Source organism: Heterodontus francisci, chromosome 5 (assembly GCF_036365525.1).
Source record: "Heterodontus francisci isolate sHetFra1 chromosome 5, sHetFra1.hap1, whole genome shotgun sequence".
NCBI lineage: Eukaryota > Metazoa > Chordata > Chondrichthyes > Heterodontiformes > Heterodontidae > Heterodontus > Heterodontus francisci.
Window position 1 is genome coordinate 24,490,514 of NC_090375.1, and position 14,816 is coordinate 24,505,329.

Genomic DNA, 14,816 nt, shown 5'->3' on the forward strand with positions numbered 1-14,816 from the left:
AGTGGGTGCATGAAGATTTCCCCGGATCAGGCCTGCCACGGATCTTGATGTCGGCAGGGCCCTGCCCAATCTCCAAGGAGGCAGAGAGGCACCATAGCGGCACCTGCAAACCACCACCCCCCCCCCCCCTGCTGGTTGGCGACAAACCTTGTATTTAAATATTTAAATAAATCTACATACCTGACTTAATTGCAAGCCCGCCTCCAGTCCTGTTGCGATCTTTGTGCCGCTGGTTGGTGCTCCCGCATCTTCTGATCCCCGTCCGGGGAACGAGGCGCCATACTGGTTGGGGGTGGGGAGCAGGTCAATTTTTCTGTGCAGGGATGGGGGGAGCAGCAATACAGTCTTCTCATTGGTGGAGGGGATGGTGGGAAGGGGTAAAGTTTATAGTTGATGCACTTTGAGTAAGGGAAAGGTCATTTGAAAACAGAAAGTGTTTTGAGCTGGAGAGGGCAAGTATTTAATATTGTGGATATTGCGGGGGTGACTGGGAAAGGTGCAAAAATACTGGTTTTAATTTTTTAAATAAATGTTTACTGCTTTCTTAAAAAATCTCAGAAAGGCTCAAAGCCCTTTAAAAATAGCGTCAGCGCCTGCACACAGGCCTGCACACGCTGACGCCATTGCTGGTGACGGATGGGCCAACCTCTCCATGTGATCGGGGAAGTTGGCCCGTCCCAGCTATTTAAATAAGCCGCTGCACTTGGAATTGCGGTGGCTCTTTGGTGTGTAGCCCGGGCATGCGGGCCGCCATTTGCCCACCCTTGGTTTCGGCGGCAAGCCCATAGAATTCAGTCCAGTGAGTGGACAAGAACGTGGCAGATGGAATATAATGTGGAAAAATGTAAATTTATCCACTTTGGTAGGAGGAATAGATGTGCAGAGTATTTCTTAAATGGTAAGAGATTAGAAAGTGTAGATGTACAAAGGGACCTGGGTCTCCTTGTCAATAAGTCACTGAAAGCTAACATGCATGTGCAGCAAGTAATTAAGAAAGCTAATGGTATGTTAGTCTTTATCGCAAGAGGATTTGAGTACAGGAGTACTGTAGTCATGCTTCAATTATATAGAACCTTGGTTAGACCACATCTGGAGTACTGTGTGCAATTTTGGTCTCCTTACCTTCGGAAGCATATTATTGCCGTAGAGGGAGTGCAACTAAGGTTCACCAGACTGGTTCTCGGGATGGCAGGACTGTCCAATGAAGAGCGATTGGGGAAACTGGGCCTGTATTCTCTAGAGTTTCAAAGAATGAGAGGTGATCTCATTGAAACCTACAAAATACTTAAAGGGATAGACAGGGTAGATACAGGTAAGATGTTTCCCCTGGTTGGGAGTCTAGAACCAGGGGACACAATTTCATAATACGGGGGAAGCCACTTAGGGCAGAGATGAGGAGAAATGTCTTTACTCAGAGGGTTGTGAATCTTTGGAATTCTCTACCCCAGAGGGCTGTGGAAGCTCAGTCATTGAATATGTTTAAAGCAGAGATTGACAGATTTCTAAATTTCAGTGACATTAAGGGATATGGGGATAGTGTGGGAAAAAGGCATTGAAGCGGATGATCAGCCATGAATGGCGGGACAGGCTCGATGGGCTGAATGGCCTACTCCTGCTCCTGTGTTCCTAGAAGGCCTGTGATAGGGTGGAGGGAAGGATTGACATAAGAGATAATGATGCAAGGCGGAAGAGGTGGGGATGGGAAAAGTAAGTAGATAAAAAATGGATTCGGAGGAGGTGTAACAGAAGAGCAGAGGAGAAGGAAAGCATGGAAAATCTGGCAAATCACTAATGAATTGGACCTCGGTAACTCTCTTGTTCCATGGGTGGTTTATTTTTCAGTAGGTCACCAAGTCCTGATCTGTCTTCTGCACACAATTTAAACCCTTTCTATTACTCTGTAATAGACAGTCTCCAAGTGTGGTTAATACTTATTGATCTGTTTTGCGTCTGCCCTTGGTCAGCACAAATAAAATTAATTGGAACTATTTGTCCTGAGTAACACCATTGTTGTGGCCACATGCCTCGAATTAGACTGGAACACATCTTTCACTCAGCTTGACTGTGGGTGTCTCTTTACATAAATACTTCACTCGTGGGGAGTGATAACCGTTCTGGTTTTAATGGGTGCCATTTGTAAAAATTAATCAATTTATTTGGATGTGCTTACTGTCTCTCTCGTTAGTCCTAGTTGGCAATGAGCAGCAATGAGAAGACAGGACCTGAAAATATGCAGGCCAGTGATTCTGCTACTTATGCCAGGATTGTGCCCACTGGCTGTCTCTGCTGCTGCTCCTGCCGACTAAACAGCATCAGAGGGAGGCTGTCCATACTGCAGGTCCCTCTGGGACCCTGTGTGAGCAAGATTGAAGTTGAGGAGTCCCGACTGTCACAAACCGACTAGAAAATTGGCCCGCTGGGGCCGTCTGATAGGGGGCTGGATACTCTTGGTAAGATTATTTTACAGTCATCTTTATAAGGGAACCAGCAAAAAGGGGCCGCACTTCTTTCAAGGCAAGGTTTGGTACACCTCTATCCGGCACAACCCCGCCCCCATCCTTCCGCTGGCCACATCCCCTTTAACATGAGTCAGCTTGTAATGGGTGAATCCTTTACAAGGTCTCACAGATATTGGCAGCACAGTTCATGTATCTGGGTCCTGGCCTATTTTCCGTCTTGCCTCCAGCACTCCCATTACTGTTCCACTGGGAACGTGCAGATCAGCCCTCTTAAATGTCAACTTGTGATGTAAATAAATTCATGTTAATAATAAAGATGATCCAAATGTTCAAATTATTGAAAAATTATTGCTAAATGCTGGGTATGGAAATAAAATTAAGCAAGATTATAAAAATAATCATGCAGTGATAACTTACTCTGCTTCTTAAAGGGATTAGAGGAATGTTCCTTAAACTCCAGTAACAAAGTATTAGATTCTTAACCTTGATTGATATTTGAACCCAGCGAACCTCAAATGGCATTTAATCCTATTAGGAAAACAAGGCAGGAGAATATCTGAAATAAACACCAATCTTGAGTGTTCCCAGAGTGCTGCCTCCTCACTCAACTCTGGCTGATTTGTGAACAGGGCAGCTCCATAGCACCAGACTCTTATCCAGCCTTCACTGACATTTGAACTCGGATTGTCAGCTAACCTTGGTTAATCTTTCTGGTTCTCGTTGAGGTGGCTAGTTGACATTTTACCTTCAACAGAAGGAAAGCCAGGGTAAATATGCTTCTTGCTGACTGAGAATAGAGCCATGATAAGCATTAAAGCGGCATTCATTGAGAGACATCTGGAGGTTTATTCTCAATGTTCTTAGCATGCTAATGATTCAGATGAAATAGGGAAATTGGGATTGTTCTCCTTGCAGAAAAGAAGGTTAAAGGAAGATTTACTTGAGGTGTTCAAAATGCTGAGAGGTTTTGATAGAGGAGATAGGGAGAAGCTCTTTTAGCTAAGAGGGCTGGTAATTAGAGAGCACAGATTTAAAATAATTTGCCAGAAAACCGGGGAGATGAGGAGAGTTTTTTTTATTCAGCAAGTTGTTATGATCTGAAATACATTTCCTGAAAGGATGGAGGAAGCAGATACAATAGTAACTTTCAAAAGGAATTGGATATATACTAGAAAAGGAAAGATTTGCAGGGCTGTGGAATGGAACTAATTGGATAGCTGTTTCAAAGAGTTGACATAGGTACGATGGGCCAAATGACCTCCTGTATGATTCTATGATACAAAGAAGGAACATAATGGGTCTGAAATTGCTGGAATGGCATAATTGGCTGTGCAAGTTGTTACTTGGCTGTTTAGCTCCCTGTGCATATTGAAGTTGCTTCAATGCATAAGTGCAGGATGATAACAAGCTGTCCATCTGAGGGGAGCCAGTTCCATACAATATATACCGAGAGCTGTGTCTATTAAATTTTATAAACTTTGGTCAAATCATTTGATGTAACCAGACACACCATTACTTAATTGAAGCAATAATGAATAGACAGGAAAGTTTGAAGGGAATAAAAGGCAAATTACATCAACGGTGCAAAATGAATTGTACAGGAAACACTTACAGGTGAATAAGTTGAAGATTAATTAAAGCTGTATGCTCTCTGAACAGTTTTAAATGAGCCTTTAATTCAAAGGGAAAAGAGTTGAGTTAAACACCAGTCGCAATTGCTGTGCGATGTTGAAGAATAATTTTACTGTGTTACTGCAGTTGCTGTCAAAGCAGATTAAATTACCTTGCTGCTGGCAGGGACAAACGTATTGATTTAGAAAAGTATGCGAACAGACTTGCATCAAGTGCTAACTTTCAATTTAGGACAATTAGATACCATAGAATCTTACAGCACAGAAGGAGTCCATTTGGCCCACTGTGCCTTTCCTGGCTCTCTCACAGAGACTATCCAATTAGTTCCCTTCTGCTCTTGCCCCCATACCTCTGAAAATGTTGCTTTTTCAAGTTTTTATCCAATTCCCTTTGCTATTGAATCTGCTTCCATCACCCTTTCAGGTAAAGTATTCCAGATCCTCGCAACCCGTCATGCAAAAGAAAAAATTCCTCATCTTCCTCTCTGGTTCTTTTGCCAACTATCTCAGATCTGTGTGCTCTGATTATTGGTATTGGTCCACCTGCCAGTGGAAACAGTTTCTCCTTATTTACTGTATCAAAACCCTTCCTAATTTGAACACCTCTGTCAAATCACCCCTTAACCTTCTTTGTTCTAAAGGAGAACAATCCCAGCTGAAGGACCTGCAAATGTTGTAATTCTGGCATCAATTTAAGCCATTTAAATTGATGGTTGTAAAATTATGTCAGCACACACCCAACTTTCCAATACACACTGCTGTCAGGCAAGGCACCCCACCAATACTGTGAAGTTGAAAATGACTCTTTATTATGTCATCTTTCTCATGATGTGTAACAGTTTACTCAGGAGAAGGATGGAAATCTAATACCTCAAGGCAGCTGGTATTGTTCTTCACAAGTTTGACTCACCCCCTTAGCCATTCCACGACTTGGTGATCTCTCCATCAGTCTGTTCTATGTCTTAGAAACTCTTTGCTTCCATCTATTTGTGACCAGGATTCTATTGCACCACAGAAGGAGGCCATTAGGCCCATTCCTATCATAACTGTGCTGTGTAAGTAGTCCAACCCAAATCTTCTTGTCCTGTTATCTTCCCATAGCCCTTTAGATTCCTCATCCCTTTCCATTTTCCCAAGATTTGCTCGAGGGCTGATTTTCATCTTCTAGGTCCAAGTCAGTTCGAACTGTTTAAGAACTGTTACACGGTTTTTAACCATTAAGAATGAAAAGGTCAAATGCTAAGAGTGCACATTTCTCCAGTGAAAGTTAATTTGCACACTTATTCCCAGCAGCAGATATTGAATCAGCTGAGTTTAGTAAGCACAGTAGTAGTGGGAGAGAAGGACACAAGTGAAATTTAAAAGAATGATGCTAGTTAAGGAGAAGTTGTGCAGAATGGGACAAAACTTCAGAAAGCTCTGCTGGCCATAGCCTAATTTGCACCAAGCCCTATTTATTTTTTTTAAATTTGTTTTATTTATTTAGAGATACAGCACTGAAACAGGCCCTTCAGCCCACTGTGTGTGTGCCAACCATCAACTTAAACTAATCCTACATTAATCCCATTACCCTCTCACATCCCCACCTTTCCTCAATTCCCCTACCACCTATCTATACTAGGGGCAATTTATAATGGCCAATTTACCTATCAACCAGCAAGTCTTTGGCTGTGGGAGGAAACCGGAACACCCGGCGAAAACCCACACAGACACAGGGAGAACTTGCAAACTCCACACAGGCAGTACCCAGAATCGAACCCGGGTCGCTGGAGCTCAATTCACCCATTACCCATATGTATATATGCAGTAGTTATGGTAGCATTGTGGCTAGAATACTTGACTAATAATCCAGAGATATGTGTTCACATTCTATTATGACAGTTGGGTAATTTAAATTCAATTAATTACTTTAATAAATCTGATTTTAAAAGCTGGTTTCTTTAATAGTGACCATGAACTGAGTGGATTGTTGTAAAAACACATCCTTACCTAGTCTGGCCCATATGTGACTTCAGATTCAGAGTGCTGAAAACAGCGGAGGCCCGAGAGGAATATAGAAAGTGTAGGGGGGGTACTTAAAAAAAGTAATTAGGAGAGCATAGAGGGGGCATGAAAAAACACTGGCGGGCAAGGTAAAGGAAAATTCAAAGGCGTTTTTTAAGTATATTTAAGGCAAGAGGGTAACCAGGGGAAAGAGTAGGGCACATTAGGGACCAAAGTGGCAATCTGTGTGTAGAGCCGGAGGACATAGGTGAGGTTTTAAATGATTACTTTTCATCTGTGTTCACTGTGGAGAAGGACGATGTAGGTATTGAGATCATGGAGGGAGACTGTGATATACTTCAACATATTAGCATTGAAAGGGAGGAGGTATTAGCTGTTTTAGCGGGCTTAAAAGTGGATAAATCCCCATGTCCAGATGAGATGTACCCCAGGCTGTTATGTGAGGCAAGGGAGGAGATAGCAGGGGCTCTGACACAAATTTTAAAATCCTCTCTGGCCACAGGAGAGGTGCCGGAGAACTGGAGGGCAGCAAATGTGGTCCCATTATTCAAGAAGGGTAGCCGGGATAAACCAGGTAATTACAGGCCAGTGAGTCTAACATCAGTGGTTGGGAAAATATTGGAAAGAATTCTGAGGGACATGATTAATCTCCACATAGAGAGGCAGGGAATAATCAAGGATAGTCAGCATGGCTTTGTCAGGGGGAGATCGTGTCCAACAAATTTGATTGAATTTTTCGAGGAAGTGACTAGGTGTGTAGATGAGGGTAAAGCAATTGATGTAGTCTACATGAATGTCAGTAAGGCTTTTGATAAGGTCTCTCATGGGAGATTGGTCAAGAAGGTAAGAGCCCATGGGATCCAGGGCAATTTGGCAAATTGGATCCAAAATTGGCTTAGTGGCAGGAAACAGAGGGTGATGGTCGAGGGTTTTTTTTGCGATTGGAAGCCTGTGACCAGTGGTGTACCACAGGGATCGGTGCTGGGATCCTTGCTGTTTGTAGTGTATATTAATGATTTAGACGTGAATATAGGAGGTATGATCAGTAAGTTCACAGATGACATGAAAATTGGTGGTGTTGTAAATAGTGAGGAGGAAAGCCTTAGATTACAGGACAACATAGATGGGCTGGTAAGATGGGTGGAGCAGTGGCAAATGGAATTTAATCCTGAGAAGTGTGAGGTGATGCATTTTGGGGGGACCAACAAGGCAAGGGAATATACAATGGATGGTAGGACCCTAGGAAGTACAGAGGATCAGAGGGACCTTGGTGTACTTGTCCATAGATCACTTAAGGCAGCAGCACAGGTAGATAAGGTGGTTAGAAAGGCATATGGGATACTTGCCTTTATTAGCCAAGGCATAGAATATAAGAGCAGGGAGATTATGATGGAGCTGTATAAAATGCTAGTTAGGCTGGAGTACTGTGTACAGTTCTGGTCGCCACACTATCGGAAGGATGTGATTGCACTGGAGAAGGTGCAGAGGAGATTCACCAGGATGTTGCCTGGAGTGGAGCATTTCAGCTATGAAGACAGACTGAAAGGCTAAGGTTGTTTTCCTTAGATCAGAGAAGGCTGAGGGGGGACCTGATTGAGCTATACAAAATTATGAGGGCATAGAAAGGGTCGGTAGGAAGAAAACTTTTTCCCTTAGCAGAGGTGTCAATAACTAGGGGGCATAGATTTAAGGTAAGGGGCAGGAGGTTTAGAGGGGATTTGAGGAAAAAAAATTTCACCCAGAGGGTGGTTGGAATCTGGAACACACTGCCTGAAGGCATGGTAGAGGCAGGAACCCTCACAACATTTAAGAAGTATTTAGATGAGCACTTGAAACACCATAGCATACAAGGCTACAGGCCAAGTGCGGGAAAATGGGATTAGAATAGACAGGTGCTTAATGGCCGGCATGGACACGATGGGCCAAAGGGTCTGTTTCTGTGCTGTCTAACTCTATGACACTATGACTCGATGACTCCAGATTCACAGCAATGTGGTTGACTCTCTGAAATGGCTGAGCAAGCCATTTGTATTCAAGAAGGTTGGTCACCAACACCTTCTCGAGGGCAATTAAGCAATGCTCATATCCCATTAATGAATAAAATAAATTGCCCTATGATAGTAACCTGTTTTAAACATATTTTACAAAGCAAAGGAAGACACAAGTGCAAATAAAACCTCTGCCTTGATCACAGTTTATGTTTGGAGATATTAAGTGCAGCACTGTTGCTTTGATTTTGACCTTGTTGAAGTAGAAAATACACTTACGGCCTCAGGCAGCTTGCAGTGTGATGTTTCCCATGATTTAAAAAACTTGGAGGGTAATGAAAAGATTCATTCATGTTATATTCTAGCAGAGTGTTTGTTGATTTCTGATATGTTTCTATGCTGGAGACTAAGTTGATCATCCTGTTGAATAAATATATGGCTCTGATAATGCAATTTTTTGAAGAGGTGACTAAGGTAGTGGACAGGGGAGTGTCTATGGATGTCATTTATATGGACTTCCAGCAGGCATTTGATAAAGTCCCACATAAGAGACTGTTAACTAAGGTAGAAGTCCATGGAGTTGAGGGCAAATTATTGACATGGTTAGGAAGTTGGTTGAGTGGTAGGCAACAGAGTGGGGATAATGGGTAAGTACTCCGATTGGCAGGATGTAACTAGTGGTGTCCCACAGGGATCTGTGTTGGGGCCTCAATTATTCACATTATTCATTAGCGACTTGGATGATGACATAGTAAGTCATACAGCCAAATTTGCCGATGATACAAAGTTAGGCGGCATTGTAGACAGTCTAGATGATAGCATAAAATTGCAATGTGATATTGACAGACTAGGTGAGTGAGCAAAACTGTGGCAGATGGATTTCAATGCAGGCAAGTGTGAGGTTATCCATTTTGGACCAAAAAAGGATAAAGCAGGGTACTTCTAAATGGGAATAGGTTAAGTACAGTGGATGTCCAAAGAGACTTGGGGGTTCAGCTGCATAGATCTTTAAAATGCCATGAGCAAGTGCAGAAAATAATCAAAAAAGCTAATGTTATGCTTGCCTTTATGAGGATTGGAGTATAAAGACACAGAGGTTATGTTTCAACTGTACAAAACCCTGGTTAGACCCCACTTGGTGTACTGTGAGCAGTTCTGGGCACCACACCTTAGGAAGGATATATTGGCCTTGGAGGGAGTGTAATGTAGGTTTACAAGAATGATACCTGGACTACAGGGGTTAAATTACGAGGAGAGATTACACAAATTAGGCCTGTTTTTGCTAGAATTTAGAAGGTTAAGGGGTGATCTGATCGAAGTCTACAAGGTATTAACAGGAAAAGACAGGCTAGATAAAGACAAACTATTTCCACTGGTCGGAGATTCTAAAGCTAGGGGGCATAGTCTAAAAATTAGGACCAGACAGTTCAGGAGAGATGTTAGGAAGCACTTCTTCACACAAAGGGTGGTAGAGGTTTGGAACTCTCTCCCATAAACAGCAGTTGAAGCTGCTGTTAATTTTAAATCTGAGATAGATAGATTTTTGTTAAGCACAATATTAAGGGATTTGGGCCAAAGGCAGGTATATGGAGTTAGGCCGCAGATCAGCCATGATCTCATTGAATAGTGGGACAGGTTCGAGGGGCTGAATGGCCTACTCCTGTTCCTATCTTCCTGTCTTCCTATGTTCCTATGCATTTAGTACATTTTCAGAAGTTGGAAAGCATGTACGCGTGCACTGAATGTGTATGATGTTACATTACTATGTTGAATAATGTAGGGTTGAATTGTTTATTTTAAGGAAAATCAGCTGTACGGTTATTTGCTACATTATTTCAGAAGAAGACCCTATTGTGTGAATCGATTTCTTTGAAAACAGCAACATGCTGGAAGATAGCAACTGCGTTGCTTCCGATTCTTGTCTCTTGTGGTATTTGGCTTGATCTGCCTGTCAGACAAATCCATTGGGATTCCATTGCATGTTCGCTATATATCTAGGGGATCCCCTATCCAAATGCACTATTACAGCTTCTTGATGTAGTGATGCTCTGTTTGAAACAGTGGTATGATTTCTGTGTGACTATTTCTCATTCTTCTGCTGCAGGTTAATGGTAACATCCCTCCCAAACTGAAGAAAAGTGCCCACGAAATGATCTTGGACTTTATTCGCTCAAGGCCTCCATTAAACCCTGTGAGTGCAGCAGATCTTTGTCGAATGCGAAACAGCCATGATGGACTTGCAAGACAGTTTGATAAGTTTGGACGACACTGTAAACAATGAGTGTGAATCATGTGATTAGAACGTTGGGCTGAGATTTCTGTAACCGATTTGATTTCTCCCACTGGAGTTGAAGACGTTCAGTTTGTCCATTTGAGTCAGCGGCAAGGGGAATTTATGTTTGTCAAATCCATTGACATTCATTGATTAAGTTGCTGATTCTCCATGGAATGAAGTTAAAGTGGATTCAAGTATAATAATATTAAGCTCAATAATAAAGGCTGACACTCCACTGAGGGAGTACTGCACTGTTGGAGATGTCGTCTTTTGGATGTGACATTAAACCGAGGCCCTGTCTGCCCTCTTGGGTGGACGTAGAAGATCCCATAGCACTATTTCAAAGAAAAGTGGCAAAGTTATCACCGGTGTCCTGACCAGTGTTTATCCCTCAGTCAACATCACATACACAGATTATCTAGTCATTATCACATTGTGGGAGCTTGCTGCACGTAAATTGGCTGCTGTACTTCCAACATTACAACAGTGACTACACTTCAGAAGTATTTCATTGGCTGTGAAGTGCTTTGGGACATTCAGTGGTTGTGAAAGGCACTATATAAATGCAGGGTTTTTTTATGATGAAAATCAATATTTGCATAGAATTTACAGCACAGAAACAGGCCATACAGCCCAACAGGTCTATGCCAGTGTTTATACTCCACATGAACCTCCTTCTGTTCCACCTACCTCTCCTCAGCCTTTCAGCATATCTTTCTATTCCTTTTTCTCTCATGTACTCATCTAGTTTCCTGTTGAAAGATCTAAGTTATTTGCCTCAACTACTACATCAAGTTCCACATTCTAATCACTCTTTGAGTAAAGGAATTTCTCATTATTTCCCCATTGGGTTTATTAGTAATTTATGACCCTGGGTGGAATCTTATGACCTTTGAAAAATTACAGGTGTTGGGACCATTGCCAGGTCCTGACCCCGCTCGGGTCAGAGGTCCACTGTCAGTTGCAGTTGTCTGGGAGGCAGCCAATTAACAGGCAGCATTTGCTGTCCAATTAAGGATGGCGGGTGGGTTCCTGAGGCAGAAGGCCCAATAGGAGGGCCTGCAGCACTGAATAGACGGCAGCCCCACCAGCAGAGGTGGGCGTTGCTGAGGTTGGTAGGGAACTGTGAGGGTGCCTCTGGGAAGTCTGATTAATGTTGGAAAGAAATGGCAGGCCTATAGCTCATAGGGCCATCAGTGTAGAGAGGAATCCCCTCCACAGGAAGCATTATGGTCAAGGCTGTGGCCTTTGCACTTCTGCGGTGCCTTCGTGGGGCCATTCCCGGGGCACTGATGGCCCTCTTGCTTGCCCCCAGGAGGCTCCCTCCAAGCTGCTGCCAGCCTCCTGACTCAGCTGGGAGCTGGTCTGACGTTGGGAAGATCCCAGTGGTGTCAGCAACTTTCCCTCAATTGACGGCACAGTGGCGCAGTGGTTAGCACCGCAGCCTCACAGCTCCAGGGACCCGGGTTCGATTCCGGGTACTGCCTGTGTGGAGTTTGCAAGTTCTCCCTGTGTCTGCGTGGGTTTTCTCCGGGTGCTCCGGTTTCCTCCCACAAGCCAAAAGACTTGCAGGTTGATAGGTAAATTGGCCACTATAAATTGTCACTAGTATAGGTAGGTGGTAGGGAAATATAGGGACAGGTGGGGATGTTTGGTAGGAATATGGGATTAGTGTAGGATTAGTATAAATGGGTGGTTGATGTTCGGCACAGACTCGGTGGGCCGAAGGGCCTGTTTCAGTGCTGTATCTCTAATCTAATCTGACTCATCGGGAAGCCTACCAGATGTGCCAGTTTCAAATTTTGCTCCTAGTCCCACTTCCAAGCCCTTGTCCTCAGGGCCAGGAAAATTCCACCTATTCTCTCCACGTTAGCCTGTCCACCCATTCATTATTTTAAAAGACACCTCTAAGGTGTCACCTCTAAGGCTTACCTTCTCTAAGAAGAAAGCCCCACTCTGGTCAATCTTTCCTGATAGCTGTAATCTCTCAGTTCTGGTACCATCCTTGTAAATCATTTTTTAAACTTTCTCCAGTCAGAGATTTAACTGTTGTTATTTTCTCTGGGGCACACAGGCATCTGAACGGAAACTCAAGCCACACCCGCCACGCCCTCGGAGTCTTCACGAAAGAATATTAGAAGAAATCAAGTCTGAGCGGAAACTGCGGCCAGTGTCACCTGATGAGATCAGACGCAGCAAATTTGGTGAGTCTGCAGAGCTAAAATTGCCATTTTATAAAAGCATTGATTGACATATTATTTTTCCTTTATTTGCTAAGAAGTATAAATGTTACTGGATTCACCGAGTGAATTCACCAGTTGTGTACATTTCCATTTAAAAATCAAACTTGTAGCCTGCAATTGTTTCAATAATTTTTAATGAATTTTAATGAAAGATCAAAAATAAAAGAGTTTCCATGGGAACTGGAGGGAACAATGAAGACGAAACAACTGGTATTTAAATAGCACCTTATCACACCCTCAGAATGTCCCATGTGTTGTCACCAATGAATTAGTTTTGTCACACAGTCACTGTTGTGGTGTTGGCAACAGCAACAGGCAATCTGCCCACAAGCAGCAAAGAAATGAATGGCCAATCAATCTGTTTCTGGCGGAGTTTTTATTTAAAAAATTGTCTTGTCCGCCCTTGAGATATGGGCATCGCTGGCATCTATTGCCCATCCCTAGTTGCCTTTGGGAAGGTGGTGGTGAGCCACTGCCTTGATCCTGCTGCAGTCTGAAGGTGTACCCACAATGCTGTTTGGTAGTGTGTGCGAGGAGTTTGACTCAATGACAATGAAGGAACAGCAATACATACCCAAGTCGGGAAGGCGTGTGACTTGGGAGGGGTACTTGGAGGTGATGGTCTTCCTATGAGACTGCTGCCCTTATCCTTCCAGGTAGTTGAAGGAGGAATGCTCGTGTCAGAACCAGGAAAGGTGCCTGCTCTCCTTCTTCGCATTGTGCCATGGGATCTTTAACATTCATCTGAATCAGCAAATAGGGTTTTGCTTTAATGCCTCATCCAAAAGATGGTGCCTTCAAACATGCATTCCTCCCACAGCCCTGCACTGAAGTATTAGCTTAGATTACAGTCAACAACCCTTTGACTCAGAATTGAGAATGCTACCAGCTGAGCCAAACTGACATGTGTAACGGTGCTTCCTGTTTGTGTTTTGGTCTTCTACTTCACATGTGTGTTCGTGTGAATGTGTGTTCGTGTGAATGTGTGTGCGCTTTATAGCAGTTCATTCTTGGGAGTCTTTTGGAATAGTAATAATGAACATTACAAAGTACAATTGTAAGATTCACCATTAAGGACATTAAAGGCCATTCATTCACCAATGATATTCTTTGAAATTGGAATGCAGGAGTTAGGACCCCTGTCTCTACATGACTGTGTTTGAATCATGGCATTGAGCTTGTTATGATGACACTCTTGAGATAGCTGATCTTTTGGGGGAGTGTGCATTACAAATCTGAGACTTCAAAGGACCCACAGGTCACACCAGATAACAAAAGCAATTTTTCACACGTCAGGAACTTTGTAACATTGGTGCAGTGGTGGCTTCAATTGTGTAGCTTGTCATATGATTTGCTCTGTTGCTAAGGGTAGTGTCATATCACATGACTAGCTAAGTGATAACTAACTGGAGTTAAAACTTAAATACATTGTCATTTCCCTGGGCATTGAAAATCCCCTTGTTAAAAACCCATGTTCTGGGATTCAACTCAAGAACATTGGATTAGAAGCTGTGCCAAGTTATTTTAACCCAGTGTAAATTGTGTGTGCAGTTTGGGGCACCCTGCCTTCAAAGTGAGATTGATGCATGAGATGGGGTTCAGAGAAGAGTGATGAGGATTTTGAATCACACTTAAATGAGGGAGGCTGACACAACGCAACGTGTTCTCATTAGAGAGAGGAAATGTGAAAGGGATGTAATCCATATTTTTTAATGTACCAGGAAGAATGGGCAATGGAATGCATAAGTTGTTGTTGGCAGGATGTTTAACTCAAGCTGTGTTCATAGAACTAGAAGACAGGAATACGAATTCAGCGAACTTCAGCCAAGGCTTAAGATGAGAGCAGTGGTTGTGGAATAGATGGAGTGTAACTGGAAAAGGCTGTACTAAATGTGTTGTAATGTTACATTGATATCATGGCCAAGATTTCCAGGGTGAAAGTTTCAGGGTTTCTTTTGGACCTTTACTGTTGGTTACTCAGGTGTTTGCAGGCTGGGAGTGCCCATGACATTGCATACTGCATATGATCTGTTGGTTTGAGGGGCTGAGAAGCTCAGGGCAGATTTTCCTCTGTGTTAGAATGGGCCTGTATTCTCTGGAGTTTCGAAGAATAAGAGGCGATCTCATTGAAATGGGTAAAATTCTTAAAGGGCTTGACAGCACAAATGGTGAGAGGCTGTTCCCCCTGGCTGGAGAGTTTAGAACAAGGCATCACA

General features: G+C 43.1%; 1 protein-coding gene across 5 annotated transcripts in view; it reads left to right on the plus strand.

Annotated features, from left to right (window-relative positions):
• Window positions 1-14,816, plus strand: part of LOC137369771 (protein spire homolog 1-like) — a 302,924-nt gene that overhangs the window by 204,456 nt on the left and 83,652 nt on the right. For all 5 annotated transcript variants that reach the window (XM_068031210.1, XM_068031212.1, XM_068031213.1 and 2 more), the window contains 2 exons: window positions 10,187-10,273; window positions 12,432-12,561. In XM_068031210.1, the coding sequence (XP_067887311.1) occupies window positions 10,187-10,273; window positions 12,432-12,561 (217 nt within the window). The remainder of the gene's footprint in view (window positions 1-10,186; window positions 10,274-12,431; window positions 12,562-14,816) is intronic.